The sequence below is a fragment of the Strongylocentrotus purpuratus genome, unplaced genomic scaffold (genome assembly GCF_000002235.5).
Source record: "Strongylocentrotus purpuratus isolate Spur 01 unplaced genomic scaffold, Spur_5.0 spur5_scaffold_5, whole genome shotgun sequence".
NCBI classification, from domain to species: Eukaryota; Metazoa; Echinodermata; class Echinoidea; order Camarodonta; family Strongylocentrotidae; genus Strongylocentrotus; species Strongylocentrotus purpuratus.
Window position 1 is genome coordinate 18,907,095 of NW_022145611.1, and position 26,415 is coordinate 18,933,509.

The 26,415-nt window shown below is 38.4% G+C and overlaps 1 protein-coding gene across 4 annotated transcripts; it reads right to left on the reverse strand.

Annotated features, from left to right (window-relative positions):
- Positions 1 to 445: 445 nt before the first annotated feature.
- On the reverse strand, positions 446 to 25,780 carry LOC575642 (ESF1 homolog). Of its 4 annotated transcripts, none has more exons than XM_030998872.1 (11): positions 25,626 to 25,780; positions 17,038 to 17,632; positions 16,088 to 16,443; positions 12,441 to 12,595; positions 10,823 to 10,936; positions 6,675 to 6,958; positions 5,203 to 5,355; positions 3,484 to 3,629; positions 2,383 to 2,494; positions 1,362 to 1,441; positions 446 to 1,066 (listed from the first exon to the last, which is right to left on the reverse strand). In XM_030998872.1, exons 2-11 carry the CDS (start codon positions 17,579 to 17,581, stop codon positions 602 to 604), a joined length of 2,409 nt encoding a protein of 802 aa, XP_030854732.1. In that variant the 5' UTR covers positions 17,582 to 17,632; positions 25,626 to 25,780; the 3' UTR covers positions 446 to 601. The 4 variants fall into 4 exon arrangements, with proteins under 4 accessions (XP_030854732.1, XP_030854733.1, XP_030854730.1 ...); XM_030998873.1 differs by lacking the exon at positions 25,626 to 25,780 and adding an exon at positions 22,108 to 22,895 and having other exon boundaries at positions 2,383 to 2,491; XM_030998870.1 differs by lacking the exon at positions 25,626 to 25,780 and adding an exon at positions 22,117 to 22,894.
- Between the last annotated feature and the right edge of the window lie 635 nt (positions 25,781 to 26,415).

A 26,415-nucleotide genomic window follows, 5' to 3' on the forward strand; every position in this document is an offset into this window, starting at 1 on the left:
AATTATACCGGTTTTATTATCAAATAAATTTTGAAGTTATATTAATTACCTAGCATTTTGTCTTGATTATTTCATTTATATAAGGCTTGTACTGCAGCTGATGAGTTGCAAATCAATCGTGTATATACTGTAGTGTGCATGCTGCCCTACGTTCTGATTCCTGATCCTACATGGCGGGTCAATGAGTGCTATGAAGTAAAACCTAGTGGTATGTAAGTTACGCGACATATGACCCGGCCCCCTGATTGAGCGAACAAGTGCGCAGCTGCAGAAAATTAAAAAAAATTGTAAGCAAAACAAGTGTAAACAGCATATTATTAACTTTCAATTAACTTGGAAGAAATAAAACTGTATTTTTCATTACCTATTTCATTACCATTGTTTGTGTATAATGATTCTAGCTCAAATCCATCAATTGGTTCATGAGATAACACAACCCGAAAACCTAATGCCTCCGGCTTCTTCGTTGCGGAGGCATAAAAATATTGTTTTGGGAGTATTTACCAACCAACCATGCTGCAGAACCCCTGATTGATACTTATTTTCCACATTTTATCTAAAATTGTTTAATATCATAGTCCATTGCATTACCTAAATCATATCATGAATCAATTTTGAGCTTCTTCCTTGAATGAAACTGCTCCGTTTTATTCTTGATTGATCTGACCAACTGTGAAACCTCTACATTCATCTTTTTCTCTTTTTTCTCCTCTGCTGTCTTCTCTTCATCTTCTACCCCTTCCTTCTCTCTCCTCGCCCTCCTCCTCTGTTTCTCTGTGACCAATGTCTCCATTGCCTTGGTCTTCTTGTACTGAGAATCCGAGGGATCGATGGCATACTCGTGCGACGTGAACAGGGCATCGAAACGAGGGTCTGCTGCGTTGATCTCAAACTTGTCTTGAATGGCAGTGTGGACTTCTTCCTCCGGCTGGCCAAGCTTGCGCTTTTGCTTCAGTTGCCTCTTGCGTTTGCTCTTCGTCATGTTTTCGTTTTCTATGATGCTCTTCAGGTTAAAGTGCTGCCTGCCGTCGTCCTCTTCATCCAACATCAGCAGCTCTAGTGCAGCCTGTTGAGAAATTCAATAGATGTACAAATAATATTTTGTCATTGTTACTATTTTGTAACTGCATTCAAAATTAAAATAGTGGTATGCAATTGAACAGAACACCTTCACAATTATACAGTGCACATATACCCAGGAATATATTACAAATTAACAATTTTCTATTCAAAAATTTCTGTCTCCATGTCGGCAAGTGATATTTTTTTGTTTAGTAAGAAAACATTGAAGATGAAGCAAATTTGGTCCAGTAGCCTCTCCATAAGCTACTGTCATGCAATGAAAATAAATTGCTTCTTACCTTTCTTTGCTTCTCTTCTTCCAATTCTTCTTCTGTTTTCATGTCTTGTTCCTTTTTGCCCTTCCTTTTTCCTTTTCCACCTGATAATGATACAGAAATGAACACAAGGACCTTAATTACATATTTCTAATGTAATTGTCATCTGAATGAGATGAACATTCCCAGCAATTGAATCATCAATTACATGTAAATCCCGGCAAATTCCATGACTTGCCAAAACTGAAAAACTGAGCAAACAAAATTTGTCATTCTAAAGTTTGTTATATTGATAGTCACATTTGTATACTACTTAATATTACCCAATCATGACAGAGTATTCCGGCCAGGCATCATTTTGCATGCGCTTTTAGTGCCAATTCTACCACATTAACATCTGCATGCTACAGGGTAGCCATTTGAAGATCAAACGACTTGCTCAAAGACATTAGTGCTGTGACGTGATCGAACCCATGTTCTTCTCATCTCTAGTCAAGTGTTTAAAGGTAGAGTATCCCTTTTGCAGCCAACATCAAATTCTGTAGAACTTGGCAGGTATCATGAGTAATATGTTGTGTATGTTGTATCTTTGAAATTTAAACATTAGCAGTGACCTAGTTATGCAAGGGAAACCCTTTTCCGTCAGACAATGTCTTTTCAAAATTTGTTAATTGATAACATTAGCTGTAAAGGATCATTCGTCTACATCAATGACCCACTTCTTATAATGACCAAAAAATCAGCACAAAAAGTATGACTATGTAGTACAAGGGTCTGAAAATCAGACTATCTTCAAGGCCTTTTTTTTGGCAACGCATTTGGAAAATTCCCAATGTTCAATATTGCCTCTGAAGAGGAGTATTTAGTTGGTATTATCTCTTGTTTACCATAGGACGTACATAATTTTGTATTTTCAGCCTGCAAAAGGAACAGACTACCTTTAAATCAAAACCGATACCAACGACACATATTGTTTCTATTCTTTTCACTTGAGAACAGGAATTAATCATTAAAAATATAGAAATTGCTATCACAAACACGATACCTGATTCGCTTTCCTTGAGGGAGTCCTTGAAGAAAGAGTCGTTCAGGTCAATATCATCGGGAAGTTCATCATCACTGAAAGCCTGGATTTCTTCTCCAATATCAACATCCTTCTAAAGTTACACAATAAAGACAATTACAGGTGTACATTTCACTGAAATCGTAGCCAAGAGTTGACTTTTAAGTGGCCGGGTTATGAATCTATGCATTGGCTGGAGCAGGAATTAGGTTAATATCACAACACTTGAATATTTCATATATTTTTCTCTCCATGCAGACTAAAAATCATATAGAGACTCTATAATGTATTTGTATTTTGAAGAGAAAAAAAAAACCTTTTAAATAACTAGAAAAAAATACAGAGATCTGAGCAAAGTCTAAATAATGTAGAATATGGATAGGAAAATTCAAGCAATTAGTTCCTGACATTTTCTCTCCGATTAACGAGAAGACGAATTAAGAATCAGGTTATACCCGTACTTGTCATGAGGGTTGACAAGGTTATTTAGTTACGTGTCTGCAAGTTTTTGGCAATAAACTTCAATTTAGAAAATATGAGATTTGGTTAAAGGTACTTTGTCCCATTTGTAGCCAACATCAAATTCTGTATAACTTTGCAGGAATTATGAATATGTCACATACATGCCAGTCCTATCTGTGAAATTTAAACGTTAGCAGTGTCCTATTTTTCAAATTACGCAAGGAAACCCGTTTACTTTCTAGACTTCACTAGCAGACACTATTGAGTGACTGACTGATTTCGTTTTTTTTCTTTGTTAATAATCTACAAAAAATGAGCTGTTTAGGTATATGCGCATTTGTCTACATCAATAACCCACTTCTTTTAATGGGCACAATTAAACGATCATTTGGTAAAAGGGTCTGAAAATTAGACTATTACTAAACTGATTGCAATCATTAAAGTCGATTTGACGACTAATGCTCGTTATTTTCCCACTAAAAGACATTTTCAAGCCCTTTCGTTTTGAGAGCAGTTCTAAATTAGTATTATCTTTCGAATTCCGTTGGAATTTAACCTTTTCATTTTTGGGCCTGCAAATGGGACATAGTACCTTAATTGAAATAAATTTTGAACTCTTACAGTATTTTGTCCAGCCTTCAGCTTCTTCCTCTCCTGTTGACGCTCTTTCTTCTTATCCTTCTTCTTCTCCAAGTATTGCTCCCAAGGTGTTGAGCTGCTTGATTCTGCTTTTTTCTTCACTATTTCTTGAGTGGATTCCTTCAGCCCTGCAAAGGAAAAAGATGGCGGATAATCAGTTTTTCTCTATGAGTAACATGTAACATCTTGTAATATCTGATCCAACTGTTTGGCTTCTGTGTCATGATAACACTCACATTTTTCACTGATGGGAATATTTGTATTTGTTCGCCTGGCTTCTAATATCAGATAATATGGCTGGCTAAATGGTAGCTATATAGGCTTCAGTCACAAGTTTAAAATGTGAGAATCCGGATCAGGCCTTAAAGGTAAAGACCAGTTTTGGTCATGCGATTGCATTGTGAAAGAAACGTTGTGGAATTGATCAGAAAAGGTTAATCATCTAGCATATAAGTATTGGTGTGTACTGCAAGGTTCTGGAATCATCAAAATGATAAGAAATATGGCCCAGCCTTCGTAAATTTACAAGCCTTGTACACAGAAAGATGTAAATGGGACTATACGCACATGTGCGCGACATGTGCGTTTATCTCTCACAGACCATGTAGATAAACTAATTTACCAAATATATCAATTAGTAGGCGGTTTCCCAGCAAATTTTTTTATCATGTATCAGTCAAAACATATTCTTTCACATGATTGGTAATAAGAGCTTCCATTTCATTTTTTGAAATTGGGGCGTTTCCTATACAGGTCTTTACCTTTAATATGAAACAATTTGTACCTCTTTTACAAAATAAATGACACAATTACAAATATTTGAAATAAAGTTAAATTTTTTTTTTTTTTTAATTGACAAATAATTTATATTAATGCATAGGAAAAATCAGCTTGTTATAACAATTGAGGGCCTTCAAATTGTGTTCTCTCCTCTAATTTGTGTTTTTATGTTCCATGCATTGTATATGTTGTTTGTCTTGTGCACCCCCTGCCAATGACATAATTGGGATTCACAAAGATAGAAACCAGTGAGTTTCTAAAAAAATTATAACGCAATCACAATCTCACTATAAAGTGAGATCCTGATCGGGAACAGTAAAAGCGAGATTTTTGTAATAATCACTATTATTTGGCAGGGTGTTTTTGCATGTGAGCAAAAGAGATATAACAGTGCTTGTCAAGAAGTGAGATATTTTCCCGGAGTATAAACATTTCCACAAAAAAAAAGACATCCAAATCTCACTAAATTGAGTGTGTGTGAATGGGCCTATAGTTGTATTTTAAGTTTCACTGTATCATGGACTCGTGTACAATTTAGCAAGTCCTTGTTGAATTTTTGTTGTAATTTTCATTGACTCTGTTTCATTTCATATACATATTTACTTTTTAAACTATGGATGATTGGAAAAATCAAATAAAAGTGGAAGTAAAGCCGATTCATTTAGACCTTACTAAAACTCTGAAATGCTATGGCTTACGCTAAGGTCACAAAGGTTCGTACGAACGATAATTTTGTACGAATCTCCCTGTTTTTCCATTGTCTTCCCGAATTTCCATCGTCTGAAAATCGTTTGTACGGCACTCGTGACCGAGGCTTTAACAACAGTCAAAAGTCACAGAAAAAAATGATGGTTTCACCTGCCTTACAAGCATATTCGTTCAACTACCATCTTTTCTTTATAATTAAAAAAAGGAAATTACCTGGTTCCCAAGAAATCTCCATCTCCATGTCTTTATCTCCATCCTGCTTCTCCTTCTCTTCTATGCCCCTCAGAAGATTCCGGTATTTGTTGATGCGGTCCTTTTGGCTGACAGGGGTTGCATTTTCGCTCTCTTCGGTTTCCTCATTTAAACCTGACAGACAAAGCAGTACATAATGTATCAATGACATGCCCTTTCACTTTAGGGCCCTGTTCACATATTACATGGTAAACTGCTGCGGCAAAAATAAACTATAAATTTTTTTTTTTTTAAATAGATCGATGTTCGACTGCACGCAGTCATAGAATGATTTTACAAACAAAAACAGAAGCAATTTTAAAAACTCAAGTTTGATTGTAATCAATTAAAAGGTTAAAAAATATTGTGATTGCAGTGATTAATCATATACGTGTATGACCCTTTGAACTTTGACCTCATGACCCTAAAATCTAATCAGTTCATTGGCTTTGCAAGATACATACATGACCCAAGTTTGATGGTAATCCATCGATTGGTTCTTGAGATAAAGCGATCACTAGCTATTTTCGCAAACATAACAAGTCCTGTGACCTTTGACCTTGTGATCCACAAAATCTAATCAATTCATTAGCTCTGCAAGATACATACATGACCCAAGTTTGGCGGGAATCCATCAATTGGTTCTTGAGATAAAACGATCACAAGCTATTTTCGCATACATAAGTCCTGTGACCTTTGACCTAGTGACCCACAAAATCTAATAAATTCATTAGCTCTGCAAGATACATGCATGACCAAGTTTGGCGGTAATCTATCAATTGGTTCTTGAGATAACGCGATCACGAGAACAGGACGTACAGACATACGGACAACCAAGAAAAATGATGCCTCCGGCTACTTTGTAGCAGAGGCATACAAATGTTACCCTAGAAATATCACATTTTGACATTTTTGACACACAGATATTTAAGTCTGTATGCACAGGGGCCTTTGTTGCCCCAAGCTACTCTTTTCATCCCAACTTCCCATTTATTTGCATAGTTATGTTTAAATGGTTCTTATTTTCTTGAAACTAAAGTGTGAATAAGGTGGAATTTTAAGCTTGCGCTGCGTGTAAAAAGCTTTTAACACAAGTTGAAGTATACACAGCTAGAATAAAATATTTTCACAATGGAGATGTAACGTATGCAATTTGCAGACTATTTAAATACAATTATTTGCGACACTCAAGTGAAATAATTTTAACGAGGCACTTCACAACTTTACAACTTTTAATACGTTTCAAATGGCCTATTGGTAGGGGCGAGGAGGAGTAGGGGATATGGGAGGGGCGGGTGAAAGCATGTGGGCACTTGTTAATCTGTCTTTCTTTTCCTTTCCTCATGTAATACAATGGATACTTTTTAATTTAGATTTGATGCCACATATTTCTCTGGCCAGGTTGATCTACAGGGTACAACACAAAATATGAATAATCCAAGGTAAAGACTTACTTCCTTCCACTCGATCCTCCACATCCTCCTCCTCCTCCTCCTCACTGGATGAGGCCAGGTACGCCTGAATGTGCGACTCCATCTCCTCCATCTTCTTCCTGCTCTTGAAGAGCTCATCCGTCTCCTTCGCCCTCCTCTTGTCATTCTCATCCCACGTCAGCTGGACGCTGGATCGGGTCAGGGCAGTCGTCTGGAACTCCAGGGGCTTGAACTGAGAGGCTTCCGGGGCTTCGCATGCCACACCCTTGGGCTCGTGGTCGAAGGTGGTGTCATCCGGTATGAACCTAAAACCCAACAACAATTGCAGAATAAGCTTTAGAGTTTATTGGTACTACACTAAATGAAAAGACAGCAGTGAATAGAGACATATACTGTATATGAAAGACTTGCGTATTGCACTCAGGAGTAAATTGGACAATATAAGCAGAAACAAAATGAACAAAGCACACAAAAAATGAGCTTTAAACATTTGAAATGTAATTTCAAATTTCACTATTACTGCTATCAAATTAAAACCCACCAGAAATTTTAGAAAGTCAAGACTAAGGTAAAATCTATAATAGTAATACGCTAAGGCTCCGCGGGGGGCATGACGTCTCCGCCGGCCGTTGTATTCTATTGTTTTTTAATGAGATCGCCGACCGAAGTTGGTGCAGCTATCTCCTCCTGAACCCTCCCCTCGGGGTACCGGTGACCGGTGCCGTCGTCCGCGGGAGAGTCTACTCTGTCGAATTGGCTATACTCCGCCAGAGGTCCTCCTTCGTGTCGACGTCCAGGGCGAAAACAGACGCGATATGCATAATGCAGGATATGCGTGACGACAGAAATACCTCATGGATATTCAACATAACATCCGTAGACACACGACCGATGACTATCCACTCACATTAAGTTGCGTATTAAATGCACTATGCACAGGGTCGGGATTACCCGAGTAAAGCATCTTTCTATAGGATATCCTTTATAGTAGCTGCACACGCCACAGAGATACACACGAAGCTTCCCGTCCACATCCAAACTTAGGGACCTATTTCCATCATTATTGCCGCGATTTTTATATAGTTTTCGTGAATGGAGGTATGAAATCAAAGCTTATTTTGTGATTACTACGGCCATATATACTAAATTTTGATTATCATTTTCTAAAGGAAAGTTTTCACAAGAAAACCATTGGACTGACAGTTCAGTCGCAAGCTGCCTTCAGTCAACACACAGTGCATTGCTGCTGTGCAGTGTGTGTGAGTTGCCGTTAACTCCAGGAAGCTCCAACACCGGCTCCGCGCACCGCAGGCGTCCGACGCCTGCGACGCCGGTGTTCGAGCTTCCTGGAGTTAAGCTGTGTGTGTGTGTGAGTCAGGCGCGTACGCAGGGGGGGGGTTTGGGGGGTTAAACCCCCCCCTTTGGAAATTTTGTGTGTGTAAACCCCCCTAAAAAAAAACTAAACCCCCCCCTTTTGGATTTTTTTTTTTTTTTTTTTTTTTTTTTTTTTTTTATAAAAAAAAAAAAAAAAAAAAAAAAATTATTCCCATGGCCGACCTAAAAAAGGTGACCTTACCCCCCCCCCCAACGGAGCAAAATGTCAAATTTCCAGACCAAAAAAAAAAAAAAAAAGTGTCCTCTTACCCCCCCCCCCCCCCCCCCCCCCCCCCCCCCCCCCCGCTTATTCAGCGGCTGGCTGAGTCGTTGCGATTTTTTTGGGACCAAAAAAAAAAAAAAAATGTGTCCTCTTACCCCCCCCCCCCCCCCGCTTATTCAGCGGTCGGCTGAGTCGTTGCGATTTTTTTGGGACAAAAAAAAAAAAAAAATGTGTCCTCTTACCCCCCCCCCGCTTATTCAGCGGCTGGCTGAGTCGTTGCGAAATTTTCGGACCGATTTATAAATGTTAAAACCCCCCCCTTGAAAAAATCCTGCGTACGCGCCTGGTGTGAGTTCAGCTGAGCTGAGCTCGAGTCGAAGAGATTTTGACACTTTGAAATTGTTATCTGTTGGTTTGCATCATTATTGCCGCGATTTCAATATAGTTTCGTGAATAGATTTACGAAACCTCAGCTTAGAATTAGTAAAAGTATTACTAATGTCTACGTTTTTAAACGACTGTCTGATTTTCTTGTGAAAATTTTACTTTGAAAAATGATTATCGAAATTCATGGTCAGAAATAATCACGATCTAGGGTCTATTATGTTACAGTTCTTGCATCAAATCAATGCATGAAAACTTAGTTATTGAACTAGAAAAATGTTTTTTTTAAATAGGCAATTATGAAGTAGGAAGCCTGAAACCTGTCCTTAGCCTACTAAACAAATCTCAACAAAGTGTAGGCCTATCCTTTTATGAATTAATGAAAAAGTAGCCCCTGAAAAAAGAGCCCCCGAAAATTTCCCCAAATTTGAAATTTGAAATGAAAAACTTAATTTTTTGCCTGCGCCCCCCTCTAGAATCCCTTGGATTTCCACGGTTCCTGAGTTGAGTGTATATATAATATAGGCGTGGGGTCCACGGGTTTCAAGGGGCAATAAACCCCCAAAAGCTCGGGGGTTACGTTCTTCAAAGTTGGGGGGGGGGGGGGGGAGATCAGATCGCAGCGAGTTGAGTGTATATATAATATAGGCGTGGGGTCCACAGGTTTCAAGGGGCCATAAACCCCCGAAAGCTCGGGGGGTCTAGGCGTTTAATTAGGGTCAGATGAGCATATTTTTAATACTTTATTTGTGACACTTGCGGGTCACTAATTGGCGTGGGGTCAATACTTAGAGTTGCGTAGTGTTGCGTACCAACTACGCTGGCCTACGTTACTATATGCTGAGGGACGGAAAGGGGTACGCAAGATGAACGAAAACAATTCAACATGTTTAATTTTTTTCGCGTACTTTCGGCGTAGAAACTTGACGCAGAAAGTACGCCTTTTTACGCAACACTACGCTACATGCCTACGCAACAGTACGCTACCCTACGCCAGATCGACAAAGCAGTAAAAGCTTTCCACACAGTAAGCAACCATAAGCTAACCTGTACGCCAGCCTACGCATAACCTACACAGGGACTATTTTCCCATTAATACGCAGCCTAATTTCTGCGTAGTCGGTACGCCACACTACGGAACTCTACGCAGTTCCAGTGGCTTAAAGAATAACTACTGGTACAGTTGGATCGTTTTTTTAATTTTTATATAAGGCCAAATTTAAAAAAAAACATGTTTAGCGTCCTGTTTTTTCGAAAAAATGGGGAGGAGGCCCTTTTTTTTTTTTCTTTCAAAATGGCCGCTCCGTACATTTTCCCTGACATTTGGGCTATTTTTCAAGATGGCGGCCGACAATTTTTTTTTTTTTTTTTTAAAATCAGAAATACATTTTAGCTGTACTTTTCATGTTTTTTTTCTTTCAAAAAAAAAAAAAAAAAAAAAAAAAAAATAGGAGGCGGCCCTCAAAAAGGAAGCGGGCGGGGACGCTAAACATGTATATTTTCTTAATGGCCTGAATGGCAAATAAAGATCTTGGCGGTTTTAATTTAGACAGTCTCTATATATCTATTTACACCCCCGCCCCCCTCTAGAATCCCGCGGATTTCCGGGGGTCCTGCTAGTTGCCATATATAATGTTACATGTCATTTATAATAGAATTAAAGAATTACAAGAGAGTTATTAAAGATAAACTCCAGTACTGGTAATGCGATTGCATTGTGAAAGAAAAGGTGTGGAATGGATCAGAAACAGTTGATCATGTAGCATGACAGTATTGGTGTGCACTGCAAGGTTCTGGAGTCATCAAAATCATAATAAATTTGGCAGAGTCTTGGTAAAGTAACAAGCACTGTACACAGAAAGCTATACATGGGACAACACACATGGTGTCGGGGCTAGTACTACCTTGATTTCCTTGTCTTACTATGCTCAATACTCAGCCAGTATACATTTTCTTCCAAAATTGTTTGGCACATGTCATTTATTTGTAATCTTGAACATTCAGTGTAAGTTTCGTTTGATTCTGTGAGAATTAATTTTCTTTTTTTACCAGACCTGGAGTTTATCTTTAAGGGCACAACACTTGGTTTTCTCCCTTATGTCAAACTATAATTTAATCCTTGTATAAAGACAATAAAATGAAGGGAAAAAAGGCATTTAAAGTGGACAGGCCCATTGCAGTCACTCACCTAAGATCGAGCTTGGATGCACTGGTTTCATACTCCATTCCATCACACTGTTCATAAATGGTATTGGCTGTATCAGCATTGTCACAATCTGCCACTGCATAGTAATACTTCAACCTAGGAATTAAATAAAACAAAAAAGGAAGCAAAGTTAGCTCAAATGAGCTGTTAAAGGTACTATCGGCCATCTGCCAGCAACCAATATTGATCTACCGGTAGTATCATTTTCATGGGAACTATGTGTGAAATTTCCGATCTAGGCCTGTTGCAGAAAACTTAACATTGATGGCAAAGTTACCATCAATGGTAAGTTTTATGTAACAGGCGTTCCCCTAGAGTCATTTGGAATATATAAATAGCCTGCTCTATGTACAAGCTAAGGAGTGACACAAGAGTATCTTTCCATATAATGGGGACAGAGTAAGACACTGTAAAGGCTCATTTTTATATGATTTGGTAAATCGCCATTTAAAAAAAACCTGTAAATGAATAGCAACTTCACGCAACAATGGCACTACGCGTAATCATTTAGCCCTGCGTTAAGGATATTGCAGTTTGCATCATTAAAACGCCACAGTTTACTATTGTTTATCAATGCAAGGCGTACCTGTAACTTGCCACTCCCCTATTTCATAGACGCAGACTATGTCAAGTGTAAAACACCCCGTCCCTTGGAATTAATGATTAAACTCAAAGTTGCATGCAGCATTCACATTTTGGTAAAGATAGAGACTTTAAAGTTTGGTTTTATACAAATAATTCTTGCGAAATTTACAAACTAAAAAAAGAGAGAATATACATTTATATATAAACAGATACCGGTACAAATTGTTTCACGTAACGAATAAACATCACATCAGGTTTTCCTCTTTTCCCTGCTTTCCTGACATCAGAGGAGACACACTGTCTCAATAGTCCAGACAAAAATATCTCTATTTGTAATATTTTGGCAGCACTGCTAAAAAAAAAAATGTGCAGCAATCCGTCAATAGTTTTTTCAATCTACAAAATGTTGGTTTTTAGCATTCTGTGATTACCCCAATTTTTTTTTAAAATATCAAATTCATTTCATTCAATTTTACGCATGTCGAAGAATGAGTGCAGAAATACCATCAAACTAGCAGATTCTTTCTTAACTGCAATAACACCAGGGGGCTGTTTCATAAAGCTGTACTTAAAGTTACAAATGGGATGCCCAAATTTGTTCCTGACATTTTAACAAAGTGTGACTGTATTTCCCATAATCTCAATAAAATTGTAGTAAAAAATACACTTTGCATTGAAATGTTTTGTTAATGATGAGATCAATTTACATCTGCATATTTCAACTTAAGCTCATGCAATTAAAAGGATCTGAGAATCCCATTTAGCTCTTCATATTCAATTCATTCGTAAAGTCATGCATAACTTTACGCACAGCTTTATGAAACACCCCCCAGGATAGAACATTAGCAAGTTGCACACAACTGGGGCCTGTTTCATAAAACTTTTTATCCATAGCAAATGCTTAATTTTTATGATAAGTTTGCTCTCAGCCAATCAGATGCCTTGATTTCAGTAGCTTATAACAGTAGCTTGTAACTTGTTATTGATATAAAGTTTTATGAAACAGGGCCCTGACCTTTGCATCTGATACTTGCGCAGTTTCTCCCTCTGATATCGCTCCTGCTGGATCCCACTCAACCTCTCCTTCTTCTCATCCTTCTCCACCAGCTCCTGAGGTCCCTTAGCATCTTCTTCCCGCATCCGCTCCAGTCCAAACTCGGATGGGTATATCTGTAAGGACGCATAGAATAATGTTAAATTGGCATCAGGGGATTCCAAAGGGCCGTTTTAGCAACCACAAAAAATTGTTGGTGTTCGGTCACGCAAACAGGGTGGATAACAACCAACCAAGAATATGTTGATGGAGAATGCAACCCATGAATCACAACGTGGAACTAGTCTGAGGGAAATGTTTAATTTGGGGGGGGGGGGGGGGGGGAGGGACGCAAGGAAACCTACGGGAAACGGATGACTCCTGTTGACACAAAGAACAGGGAACAGATGAGAAATTGACTATCTGAACGGATAATGAAGTATCAAGGGAAAAATTGCTGACTCTGTCAAAATGAAGTCCTATGAAAACAGCCAACTAAAAGGAAATATCCAATATCCACAATTATTGGTCAATACTACTTTCAAGAATCTACTACAACTACTTTCAACCATACTGACAACATATAAAGGGCAATCCAACCTTTGAAATGATTTCATTGAAAGCAGAAATATAACAGAAACAGAATGGAGAAAGTTGGAAATAAATAGGACAAGAAGAAAGTTATTTGTGTTGTAATGTTGTAACTAAAACCTAATCTTGATCTAAGGAGACACTGACTAACGAACATCATCTGTGTGAATCTCAAATTGGCAAATTCAGTCAGTTGATCGACGTAGTTGTGTAGACAACTCCCGTTTGTCAAGCACAAGAATATCATAAATTTCTGTTTTTCTCCTCAGTGCCTTCTCCTTTGGGAATTGGGGTACTAATTAAAATATATTAGGGGCAGCATATTATTACAGATCTCCTAAAATGAAAAGACCGTTTAAGTCATGCATTATGAAAAATTTACCTTTCAGTAAATATGTGTATTGAAACAAATGGAAGAGTTGTCAGCCACTACATCACAGTGACGTTACAGATTCAGCCAATTTGAAGTACCCATACATGTACATGTGCAATGTACGTATAGTGGTGTGCTTCTAAATACTCATAACTTTCTTATTGGTTGTCCACATTCATCCAAACCTTCTCCAATCGGCTTCTCCAATTTGGCTGCTTTGTCAGGGTAGTTTGCTATTAAGTTCAGATTTTTCTTTAACGCCACACCCCCACAAAAAAATTGATTTCAGTATCTACATGTATAGAGTGGTGAAGTGTGACGTCATCAAATATCTTTTTTTGGAATTTCTCAATTTTTTCGTTATTTTCCGAAAGAGCATCAAAATTAATGTCCGAATGCCGAAAACTAATTGAATATGTTAAGTAATGGCCGAGATATGACCATCTGAATAAAAAAATGTCCTATAGGAACTCAGTGTTATATTGCTCTGGTTCATAACATTACGAGCCAGAGCAATATAACACTGACTTCCTATAGGACATCTATTTATGAAGATGGTCATATCTCAGCCAATACTTAACATACAGTATTCAATTGGTTTTCGACATTCAGACATTATTTTTGATGCTCTTTTGGAAAATGAAGAAAAAAATTAAAAATTCTAAAATTAAATTTTTATGATGTCACAGCTTCGGTCCTCTATTAACAGAATATCATCTCCCCTGACTGTCTCTCTGCATGAGCAAATACAGTAAAAATACTAGATATATTTAATTCATTAGTACCAAGCTGAATTCAACATCACACTGATCCGTCCAAGTCTTGTACTAGTATGTCTTCAATTCCATATCATTCAGCGAGTTAAAACTTCTCAGAAATGATATTGATAAAACTAGAGTTTTCTAATCTTCCACAAATTGATAGTTAAGTTTGGGTTCTATTATCATCACTCCACAATTTGTTAAAAAATTATGAGTGAACTTCAATTATAATCATGGAATATTGATTCTACAATGAAGCAAACTATGTCCTGTCCTCTAACAGGCAAATTCTAAAAAATGTTTTAAATTGTCCTTCTAAAAAAAAGGAAAACAAACTAAACTTACTGACTGAAGCTAAATGAATACATGACTGCTGGCTTAAAAAAAAAAAATATTGTGTGGCTTTATCTAGAGCTGCCCTAGCCCTACAAACAGTAGATCCTCTCTCTATAAGAGCTGGATGCAGACTGCCTAGTATACTAACTCAATCAGCCTAGCTAGCTCAGTACATACACATGTACATGTATTAGAAGACAAACAGCTGGGTGCATGCCTGACATTGCAGTTTCTATAGATTTGAAATCTGACTAAATTAAAGAGAATTGAGTCTAATTAACATAATACTACTAGTTGCCCTCATATAGGCTAAACAATCACATTCCTGAAATGCCTACATGATTGAAATCAGAATAAATTAAAGAGAATTGGCCGGCCATTTTGTGTAATGTACCAGATTTCTGCATATAATTATCTTTGTGAAGCGCCTCATACAAATTAATTCAGTCACCTGTTATGAGTAAAATGTGTCTAAATAGTCAGAATTCAAATTGCATACATTAGTTGTTGCTAGGTAGGACAAACATTATGACTTGCCCTACCTAACAACTCTTGATATATGTAATGTGCATTCTGACTACGGTATTGAAATACGATTTTTCATAACAGGTGAATGAAATAATTCATATTTGAGGCACTTATAAATTTGTTATATTTAAAAAATGGCCAATAAACCGGTTTAGTATTAGCATGATACATATTCAGACAAATTTTATGCAAATTTCTAAACAAAGGTTGTTCTTGATAACCTGGAGGCATGTCCGAAATAGCAACATAATATGCAGACTGGATTCCAAGTATTGTAGTTCATTCTTTAATAACAGGTTAATGGAATACCTCATCAGGAAAGAAAAAAAAATCATAAATTTGAATTTGTTAGTAAACCGGTCTGCTGACAGCTCTCTGAAAACTCAAAATCTAATGCTTTGAAAATTGGCAGTTGTTGACCCAACAACGACTTTGCATCAATTAGGTACAGCTCATCACCTCATAGTGCGGTAGGGTATGCAATCCCGTAGGAGTTTTGTGCCACAGTTAATTTATTTTGCTGTTTTGGCTTCAAAAGGGTCCCAATTGGCCAAAAATGATGGGGTTCAAATTTTCAGACCCCTCCTTCATTTCCTGGGGGGTCCCTATTGGGCGCCAAAATGGCTTATATACCGCGCAATAGGGAAATTTGGTGTCTTCAGGAAAATTTGAACCCCATCAATTTCTGATAGCTTGGACCCCAATAAATCCAAAAATGCAAAAAAAAAAAAAAAAATCAACTTTGGCACAAAAATCGTACGGAAGCTGTTTCAGTGACATACCATACCACACTATCAGCTATAAAATACTTAATGGTTCTGTAAAAATTCTTTAATGATGATTTCACGACAGTATATTCGATTAATCAGGTCCCAAACTCAATAACATTGATCACCGACGTTATTTGAAATACTGTTGAAGGTCAAGTATTGTTTAATGGAAAAACTCAATATTGAACTTCCCCTTTTTGAATTTCATCATAATTTGGTTTAATTTACAGATCTATTGTGCCCTCTTTGTAACCTTAAACTTCCCCATACCTTCACAGAATGGAGAACTCCACCAGAAGGCTTGAACGAGTTGAGAAGCACAAAGAGGTCGCTAGCCGTTACACAGTCCCAGTCGATGTTACACACGGCTAATCTGCTACTAGTGGCCTCTTCCCTTGGGGCTTCAGCATCCAATTCCCCCCAGTTGTGGCAGATCTCGTCCATGACAGGTCCCTGTGTAGCGGTAGCGGGTGCCTCATCTTCAGAGTCGGAGTCAGAAGAACTCGTCTCAACATTTCCTTCACCTCGGGCTAGGTCGATGCCTCTCTGCTTCTGTTTCTGCCATGAGAGCTTAGACTTCGAGTCGGAATCAGAGTCGGAATCAGAGTCTGGTTCTACATCACGTCCTGGGACATCAAGATCATATGGACAATAGTTTTTGCAAAAATGAAAACTCTCAAGAATAGCAGAAATGCAAATATATTCACAACAGTGAGAAATAAGAAATAAGAAATAAGAATCCAAGTAACAGACAATACTAGAACATTCATAATATGACTTTGGAATATTTAAGTGAAATTGACTGGTTTTACTTTTTATGCTTTACAGGCCTTTCTACTAAGACTGTCACAGATGATATACAATTTTCTGTTACAAGATATCTTTTTCCACCGCAGGTCTATAATAATGACTGATAGTACTAACTCTCAAACCAAATTCTCAATAGGTTCTTTCATAGTGCAAACACATGACCAGGGCCCAGTTGCATAAAACTTACTATTGATAGTAACTTTGGATACTAAAATGGATACTACCATGGTAACAGGGCTCAACAGCCAATCAAAATTAAGGTTTCCATGGTAGTTACCATTGATTGCAAAGTTACCATCAATGGTAAGTTTAGAGCGATGGGGCCCAGTACTCAACTATACCTAGTTCATACATTAACACATGATGAGAAATATTTTGTTACATCGTGAGAAGCAGATTGATATACTTACGTTTTCCTTTTGATCTCTTTCCAGGACTCTCATCACTGCCAAGTCCACTTTCCTCTTCCTCATTATCAGTACAGCTTTCCATATCATTATCTTCTTCACTTACATTGTCAGTCAGTGGGAATGTGTTATTGATGCTTTGATTCGCATCTTCAGGGCCATACAGCCTTGCTTTTCTCCTTTTGAAAGCCAAGAGAAGTTCTCGCCCACTCCTTCTTCTTGCCTGCTTTTTCTTTTGTGAAGACTTCCCTGCATCCTGCTTTGAACTTTGACCTCCATCACTGTCCTCCTCTGATACACTTTTGATGGCCTCTTCTTCATCTTCATCCTCTTCCTCGAGTTCGTAAAACTTCTTCAGATTCTCTCCAGAGGTCTGGTTTTCAGGGCGACCTCGTTTGTCCACCGAGTACTTTAGCTTGAAGCGTTTATCGGTGAACATGCCTTGGAAACGCTTATCGATCTTGACCTTCCGCTCTTGTTTTGGAACCTGGCGGAAGCGAGGATCTTTGGCAACAGCTGCAAATCGAGAATCGCTTTTGAAATCCATTCTCAAATTATTTCATGGGACAGCTGGTGAAAGTTGAAGAAGCCTACAAAGCTGTAAGAGGAAAACAGATATGTACAGATAAGTATAGATGTTGACTAGTAGTTACCCCAAAGAATAAGTGTTAATGTTAGTATGCAGAAAGATGAATTCTATTCCTACATATTGATCTACAATATTCCTTACGAAAATAAAGATTTCTTTGGCATGATGTAATATCATTTAGCACGACACGAGTACAGCCATTTTTAAGATGTGACGTACCAGGCGAACTTGTACATATATCATACACAAAGCTCGAGTTGGAGAAACATATTAATTCAATAACAGAACCTATCATTTTCAATGAGATAAAATCACAGCTGAGAATGTGAAAATAATATGGTGAAAATTGAGAAATACATAATAGGAGAAAAGTACTAAAATATACATGTAGCAGTTGACAATTCCAATTCCAAAACCTTCACCCTTGAAGAGCAAAACTTTACTTTTGCCATTTGCGTTCTGAAAATTATGAGTACAAAACATGATAGCAGGTGAATACATTATTTCATCATCTCACACACGTGGCAAGGAGGCATCCATACATTTAAATACCGGTATGTTTACTTGATAAAAGACTTTGCCAAGAAAACGGAGATGAGAACCTTCCCATTACGGTAAGAATACCTTGGTTCATACCTCTTTAATACACTTTGATGGGGAATCTTATAGATAAATAAGCAGGAATATGATAAATCTCTCAGAACATCTAAAGTTATTTCTTGGGATGAGTTTTCCTTTAATGATGGCAATGACATTGTTGACAGCTTTTGGCAAAATAACTGCAGATCCCAATTACTTCATATCCCTTCGTTTTGTTTCACCATTAAGTGCGCAGTCCTCTCAGTAAATTCACTTGGGAGCATAGAGAGAAATTATCTAACAGACAGCAAGCAAGCAAGATCTGTGTTCTGTTATCAAATTTCAATATACACCATGATTCGTACACTTAGGCATTTTCAAACTCTAAATCTTGAAATGAAAAATAAATCAATATTGAATTTCTGAATGTACTACAACTGTGTTTTCAATTCAAATATTTGTACTTTAAAATAGTGCTGTAAGTTAGGCGCCATGTTCGGGTACGGTTTGGTTTGGCAGAGTTCGGCAATTTTTTTACAGAACTTGGTTCGGTTCGGGGTTCGGTAAAACAATAGCAAGCAGCGTTATAGCTACGGTGGCCGGCATTGGGCGGGTCGGGCGGGTCTGACCAGCACGGAGCTCCTTCTGCCCACCACTCCTGATGAAAAACACTGCTTCCGATCGGCACGAATTTCACATAAAAAACTTCTTTAAACGTTACTCTTTGTGAAGAAAAGTAGTACTTACATTCATATTTCCGTCTTTAATCATGTTTTATTTGCAATTTTACAAGAATAATTTTTTCAATTCGACAATAAATGATGTTTTTTATGAGATTTGCCGAGACGGTCGTTGTCTAATGTTACGATTATTGGAAGCTGCCATATTGAATTTAGTTTAAAGGTTTATTTTTAATAAGGTAAATAACAAAGTTCCTAATTATCCCGAATAAATAAATTAAAATCCTATATTTCATACATTTATTTAATTATTTATATTGTAAAATTTGTTCGATATTGTTACAATTAAAATATAAATTGTTTTATTGATTGGGTTTGAGCTGAACTTGTTTTGATCAGCGCCTAGTAAACACCTGTATTTTTATAGTTTGCGATCGCCACGTTGCAGAGGTCAGGATTTGGGATTTAAATGTCGTCAGTGAAGTCGCGCCCATCACTTGAGAGGCATAAATCACAAAGATGGAAAATCAGAAAAAAGTAAATATAGAATGAGCAATCATGACATGATAATTAGGTACAAAATGACAAGTTAATTACAGAACATCTGAACCAGGCCTTTGCGTTCGGTTCGGTTCGGCTTGGTTCGGATGTGCCATGTGGGCGAACGTCCGTTTGGTTTGGCGGTACGGCTACAGCTACTTTAAAACCAAAATATCCACTGAGTTTAATTGTAAAAAGTTCATTTCGCAACACCTACATGTACATTAGGTGCCATGATGTGTACAGCATACAAAAGTCAGCATGTACGCAAGCCCCTGAAAAAATTCACAACATTGCTACAGAAGCCTGTGTGTAATCAGGCACACCGTGACCCCCCAAAAATTAACAAACAGGGTGACCCAAACACATATACCTGTCATGTGATGTCAGATGAGTGCTGTCAGATGGCAGATAGGTACTTAACAAGGATTCCAGAAGAGACTGTCTTGCACATCCCAACTTCTCCTCACTATTCAAGAACTTTTCAGTGGACTTGACTCAAGAGACCAGATACATGTAGATGTGATCCTGTTAGACCTATCACAGGCTTTTGACAAGGTCCCACATTAAAAACTATGGAATCCGAGGTAGTACCCATAGCTGGGTTGTGGAATTTCTTACAAGACGCTCACAGAGGGTATTGCTTGATGGATGCACTTCTCACACCTCTCTAGTCCTGTCAGGTGTTCCGCAAGGCAGTGTCGTTGGGCCCCTTCTCTTCCTGCTGTTAAACAACGATCTTCCTAACTGCATATCAGCCAAGTCTACGGTGATATTGTTTGCATATGACTGACAAGTGCAGATGATGCGGAATGCCTGCAGAAGGACTTTGATGCACTCCAAGAATGGGAAGCAGACTGGCTACCGGTAATGCAATTCCACCCTAAAAAAATGCCTGGTTATGCATGTCTCTAGTAAAAGGCAGACATTCAAAGCGTCTTTTCCTAACTACATTCATGGAGAACAGCTACAGGTAACTGAAACTGCAAAGTACTTTGGGGTCAACATTCAGAGCAACTTGAAATGGAATCACCATGTACATGTCACTACCAGAAAAGCCAACTTCCTGCAAAGAAACATAAGGGCCTGACCACCAAAGAAAACAGAGTTGTTGTACGCCCTGTGATGGAGTAAGCTGCAATACTGTGGGACCGGTCCACCCAGGAAAACATCAGAAAGGTGGAAATGCTGCAATGCCGTTGTGCACACTCCCTCCAGTGTGACTATCATTGCACAAGCAGCATCACAACCATGCTGAATCAACTTCAATGAGCAAGTCTGGAGGAAAGAAGGGCGCAGCAGAAAGTATGCATGGTTTAAAGCATACTCCATGGCCTGGTTGATCTTCCAGGTCCCCTTTGCTCAAACTCTGCTACTCCAAACCACATATTACCCAGATGCTATCCAACTGTGCAACTCCTTACCACCAGCTGTCGTCAATCACACCTCTTTGGAGCTTTTCAAGCAGAAGGTGCAACACATTAAGCTCCGTTAAGCTTCAGACTGATTTCTTAGCTGCACATAGAGTTCTTGTAGAGCCTTTTACACTTGACAAGTACAAGGTATGATAATATGCCAATGGCGGTCTGTACTATACTGGAAGAAGAAGAAGTGCCTGCATACTTGCATAGGTATCGTGGCTTGCAATGACTAAAAAAAACTTGGTACAAAACCTCATATTGGAGTTTTAGTTCATGTTTTCTTACAACCAGGCGTAACTGCCCACAGGCTTTCAGATTTTCATGTGGATATTGAATTTTGGCTGCAGAGTTAAGGTTTTTAGGTTGATTTTTTTGAAATTCAACTTCAAGACTAGAGTAAAGCGCTTCATGAAGTCCCACTCCAAACGTCAGTCTCAAGTCATAGCCAACATAATTCATAAATATTGAGAACTTTACTTCAGTCTAGAATTTGAATGGCTTCATTTTTTTGATGATTTTAAAGAAGGAAAAAACTCGAATAAAAATCATTGAATCACATCAGACTCCTTCCCATGAGCGCGAGAGGTATCCAGATATGATGTCTTTGCTACCTCTGCTGGTGGATCCCAAGCTGGAGCAGGGCAACAATACTTGCCTTCACGGTTGTTTCATCGCAAAGCATCACGGGACATCTGCTTAGTTTGCAAGTAGATTTTCACCTTCATGATCATCTGTTTCATTGCTAACAACGGTATTTTTCTCCTGTCGAATCAACATCACATTGTTGTGCAGGATCCATTAATTTGCAGTGATTCTCTTTCATTCTAGTGTCATTTGTAACGCTATAAACCATGAAGATCCTTCAAAAAATAAAGCTGATAATACGATGTAAAGTGAGCAAATGAGAGTTGGTCCCCTTAGTATGAGTTTGTAGTCCCATATGTTCAAATGTGTGTATGTGTGTGTGTGTGTGTGTGCATTTTGCCTTTTCCAGCTGCTAAACACTTGTGTTTTAGGTAGAAATTAATGAAATGTACAATAAAATTAGACTTGTGTGTCAGTGTATATGAAAATATACATAATAGATAATGAAAATATGAAATACTAGAATGGCCGACAGTTAATGACTGCAAAAATGTATGTGTGTGTTAGTGTGCAATGTATTGTTACTTTTCCAGTTTTTTTTTGTTTCCTTTTATTCAAGAAAACTAGTATCATATACATGTATTAAAATCATATGAGAACTAAGCATGTTTTTCCTTACCATGTTTACCTACTAATTTTTTGAGCATCTCAACTTCGTCTTCTAATGATCGGATGATTGTTGCAGCTTCTTTACAATGGCATGATACAGCACATTTACATGGCATTATATAATCGTGTCCACTTTCGGCGAGAAAATCTATCACTTTTAACGCAACGGATGGCTCAGCTGAATCAGCTCTTACAGCGTTTGGGGCAGGTCTCGCAGGCACAAGGTTCGGTACTGTTCGCTTTATTGTCCTTCTAGATGTGGGTGGAGGAACATCATATGATATTATATAATCATGTCCATTTTCGGCGAGAAAGTCTATCATTTTTAACGCAACAGATGGCTCAGCTGAATCAGCTCTTACAGCCTTTGGGGCAGGTCTCGCAGGCACAAGGTCTGGTACTGTTCGCTTTATTGTCCTTCTAGATGTGGGTGGAGGAACATCATATCCGAGATGCAAAGTAGGGACACGACTTGCAGAAGGGGTAAGATCAACAAAATGTATCGAACAAACCCTGCTGAAGTGCTTAGGAATCCATGGCTTCTTGGTTGAAGGATCTACACGCCTCATTTGACGGATCCATTCTCCACGCAGTTGTGAAAATTTATTTGTTGGGAACGGAATAAATCTGTAAGGAGGTTTGCAGGTGCACAGTTCCTCTTTACGGGTGCATTTGTGTACGTCACAAGTTCCTGAATTCCATTTGAGCAAACCTCGACTTGAGTTTTTACAGTCAACCACTGCACAGGTAAATGAAGGCATCTCCGGCCTGTTTCTTGGACAGCTGCAATTAAATGAATTAGGAATTAAAAAAGATTGAAAATGGTACCAGGGAATAAGAGATGCAAAATACTTTAAAATTTGTGTAGCTTATACCCTAGTCAACCCTACTAGTCATAGAATTACTTGTAAAATACAATCGTGAGTATTTCATTTCGTGAATCTGTTTTTAAGATCAGTATCCCCAGACAATTTTCATTTAATAGTTCATATATATACACCCTTATATTATTCTTATATAACTATCAAGAATAACATGCTAGGAAAGTTTTGACCGATTTTTTAAGCTTCAACAAAATATAAAAATGACAAAAATCCAACATTCCAAACGTTAAAACACATGTTTTTAACTATTTAGTTTAACGCTTTGGAGAAAGAATCTCAAAATTAGTATGGGTCTGTAAACTAGAGAATATACTTTTGACCAAGGCTTGCCTGTCGTACCAGATTACCCATCCCTTCAAGGATTTTACAAACAATGGGGAAATAAATGCATAGGTCTACAATCAGTTTATTTAAGTGGAAAAGGCCTTATATATATAAAGTATAAACATGATCTTGGCAAAAGAGCCTTTCGCGAAACACGTAGCGGACAAGTAGCTTACTAACGCTAATTTAGTCAAGAAGTTGGACTTATGACTGTTTCGAGAAACAGGCTCCAGATTCACCAGTCATGAAATGAAATACTCACAATTATATTATATAAGTAATTCTGTGGTAAAAGGGAGGCCGTACCTGCCTACGATAAATGTCACTTCTAAAAACTAGAAAATATAAACAAAAAAGATGACATCTTTTTAATCACAGATTTTTACGAAATGGACATTAAAATATATTCAAAAGGCGAATTTTATGTCAATTTAGAGTTGGTTAGAGCCCCATACATTGTAGCTACAGCCATTTGAAAATGAGAGGGAAAACTGCCAAGCCAAGACATAATGAAAAAAATTTGATAACGCCATCAAAATGATTCCATGACATTTGCTCCGGCGACAATTGCTCCGCTGTAAATTTCATACACTAATCGAATGGCTAACTTCAACCCTGGATTCAACACTATACCCTACCCTAAACCTAACCCTAAACCTAACATAAAACCCTATTGAAACCCTAACCCTAACCCTAACCCTACATCTTAGACGAAATAAAGCCCGGAGCAATTGTCGAAGGAGCAAATGTCGTGTCACCCATCAAAATATGAATATGTATGAGCTGCAAACGAGAACACGCAGCAGCTTCAGGTAGCGAAATCTCACACCTAGTCCCTTATTCTCACAGCACTAGCTATCGACTTAACGAGGTGAAAAATCGATGGAATTTCACTTTTCCAGCGGAAAGTAGAAACCAAAATTGCAGTTGTAAGAAGCTGCATGTGGGAAATATGTACGCAAGTAAGTTTGCTGATTGACCGCATTAGTTTTTTGTTAACATGATATCAATCCACCTTTGTCAAAACCAATGCAGCCAGCTCACAGCCAAAAATTGAGCACACCTAGAGCGTACATAAACCCAAGGACCAGTGAAAAAAATACACGGGGGCTCGGGGCGAATTAGCCCCCGAAATGCCTAAAAGAGCCCCAGTAAATTTGCATAGAGTTCAATGCAAAACAAATTTTAGAATGTTATTTTCATGCAGGCAAGGTTGAAAAGTAGCCCCCGAAAATAAATATTAATTTTTTCCCTGCCAAGGACATGTGCAAGCGCGCCCACTAGTGCCGAACGCTCACTAAGTACTACTACTATGGTATATAAACTACACAAATTCAAAGTACTGCATCTCTTATTCCCTGGTACCATTTTCAATCATTTTATTCCTGATTCATTTAAATAATTGCAATTTTCCTAAAATTACTTTTCGTCTAATCCAGTGCAATTGCGAACTAAAGGAGTAAGGCTATGTCTTGACCTTGGCTCCTCTTCTCGCCGATAGTTTCAATTTCACGAGATGTCCAGCTAGTAAGCTCTTCGTGAAACGGTTCAGGAAGATCAGAGACATCTTTGTAGCATGTAGAACTTGTTGTATTTTAGTGTAGGTCCCTATCCATTTTTATAGCAGTTTAATAATTGTTTACTAATTTTAATCATAGACTAATCACATATTGCATTTTCCACCTAAATTTGGATCACATCCGACATCAGGAAACCTTCGTTTAGGGCTTTGATGTCGACGTCGTCGCTCAGTACCGTCTCTAAGCTATAGTCCTGCACCTCAAACTGAAGCTATCAGTACAAAATTATGCAGACTTCTCATATGGTTTATGGTATCGCGCGTACAAGAAGTCTGCATAATTTTGGACTGATAGCTTCAGTTTGAGGTGCAATATATGATTATGATTAAAATTAGTAAACAATTGGGCTAAAATTTCTTTGCTAAGAATGGATATTAAACTGCTAAAAAAAATGGATACGGAACTACACTAGCGCCGGATCATCTTCGTAAACACGGACCGATGTATCCTCAACAAAAAACGATCCTTATTCTTGGAGTTTTTGGACCAGCGCTAGACTACTTAGTGTTGTAAGCTCTTTGTGCAACGGTTTAGGAAGATCAGAGACATCTCTGTAGTTGGTGGTTAAAGTTATGACCGTCTTGTCGTTGGTTTCGAGGAACGGGCCCCAGCACCGCAACCACTGTAGCCTCTAGATGGCATAGGGATCGGTAGCACACGGGCCACCGGCCCTGGCCGCGGCGCGATGATCTATTCATTACCGTACGTACACATGCATGCATGATCTGATCTTACCTTACCTTACCATACCACTGCACTGGCACTAATGTGGGCCGTGGGAAGGGCGCTCCGTGTGGCGCAGCGCGATTAATATCCGATAATTCTTATTTCCAAAGTGACCAAGTTCATTCATATATGTTTAAGGAATGAATACGAAACGTTCTGTCTTCTGAGTGATAAAAAAAGGTGCAAAAGATATTTATTAATATTATGTCACTCACCTACACGACGCAGCAGCAACCCAAAACACATGGGTTAAATCTATGGTGGAACATTTGACAAACAAGAAAAAGAAAAATTGAATGTCGGTACGGTGCGTGAGACATGTTGGAAGGAGCTGGGACTGCGTTGCTTTTCAAGTGGCGACCACAATTTTGCTTTATTTTCTTCTTCTATTTCGTTTGGTGCATGGCTGCTAATACTTACCTTTGACTATTGTTGCCAATTTTGTCGCATCTGCATTTTCCTCTAATTCTCTTGGTTGAATTACTTTTGTTTTAATCTCATGTTAATAGTCTGTCTACCTATTTTTATGTAATAAAATAGAATAATACAGTAAGGCAAATCACGATCCGCACACAGTGCCGACCCATGCTGGCCCTGTCCTCTCTGGCCTTCTACGATGGCGTCGTACCCAGGTCACTCTGGCAGAGACAATGGTGCGTCGTCCTGTATTATAGCCCCCCCCCCCCCCCCGCCCCCCCATTCAGTATTTAGGGTACGCGTTTGCCGGCGTGTTTGCTTGTTCGCTCCCTTTGAAAGCACCCCCTATCTCAGGACTGCCAACATTTCTACCCCCCCCCCCCCCTT

Bases quoted from the DNA above. Each gene is read 5' to 3' on its own strand.
- LOC575642 (XM_030998872.1), bottom strand. From the start codon at position 17,581: ATGGATTTCAAAAGCGATTCTCGATTTGCAGCTGTTGCCAAAGATCCT. The intron at 12,596-16,087 runs GTATGGGGAAGT...GCGTCCTTACAG, and splicing joins GAGTTCTCCATTCTGTGAAG to ATATACCCATCCGAGTTTGG. The intron at 10,937-12,440 runs GTCAGGGCCCTG...TTTAATTCCTAG, and splicing joins CGCAAGTATCAGATGCAAAG to GTTGAAGTATTACTATGCAG.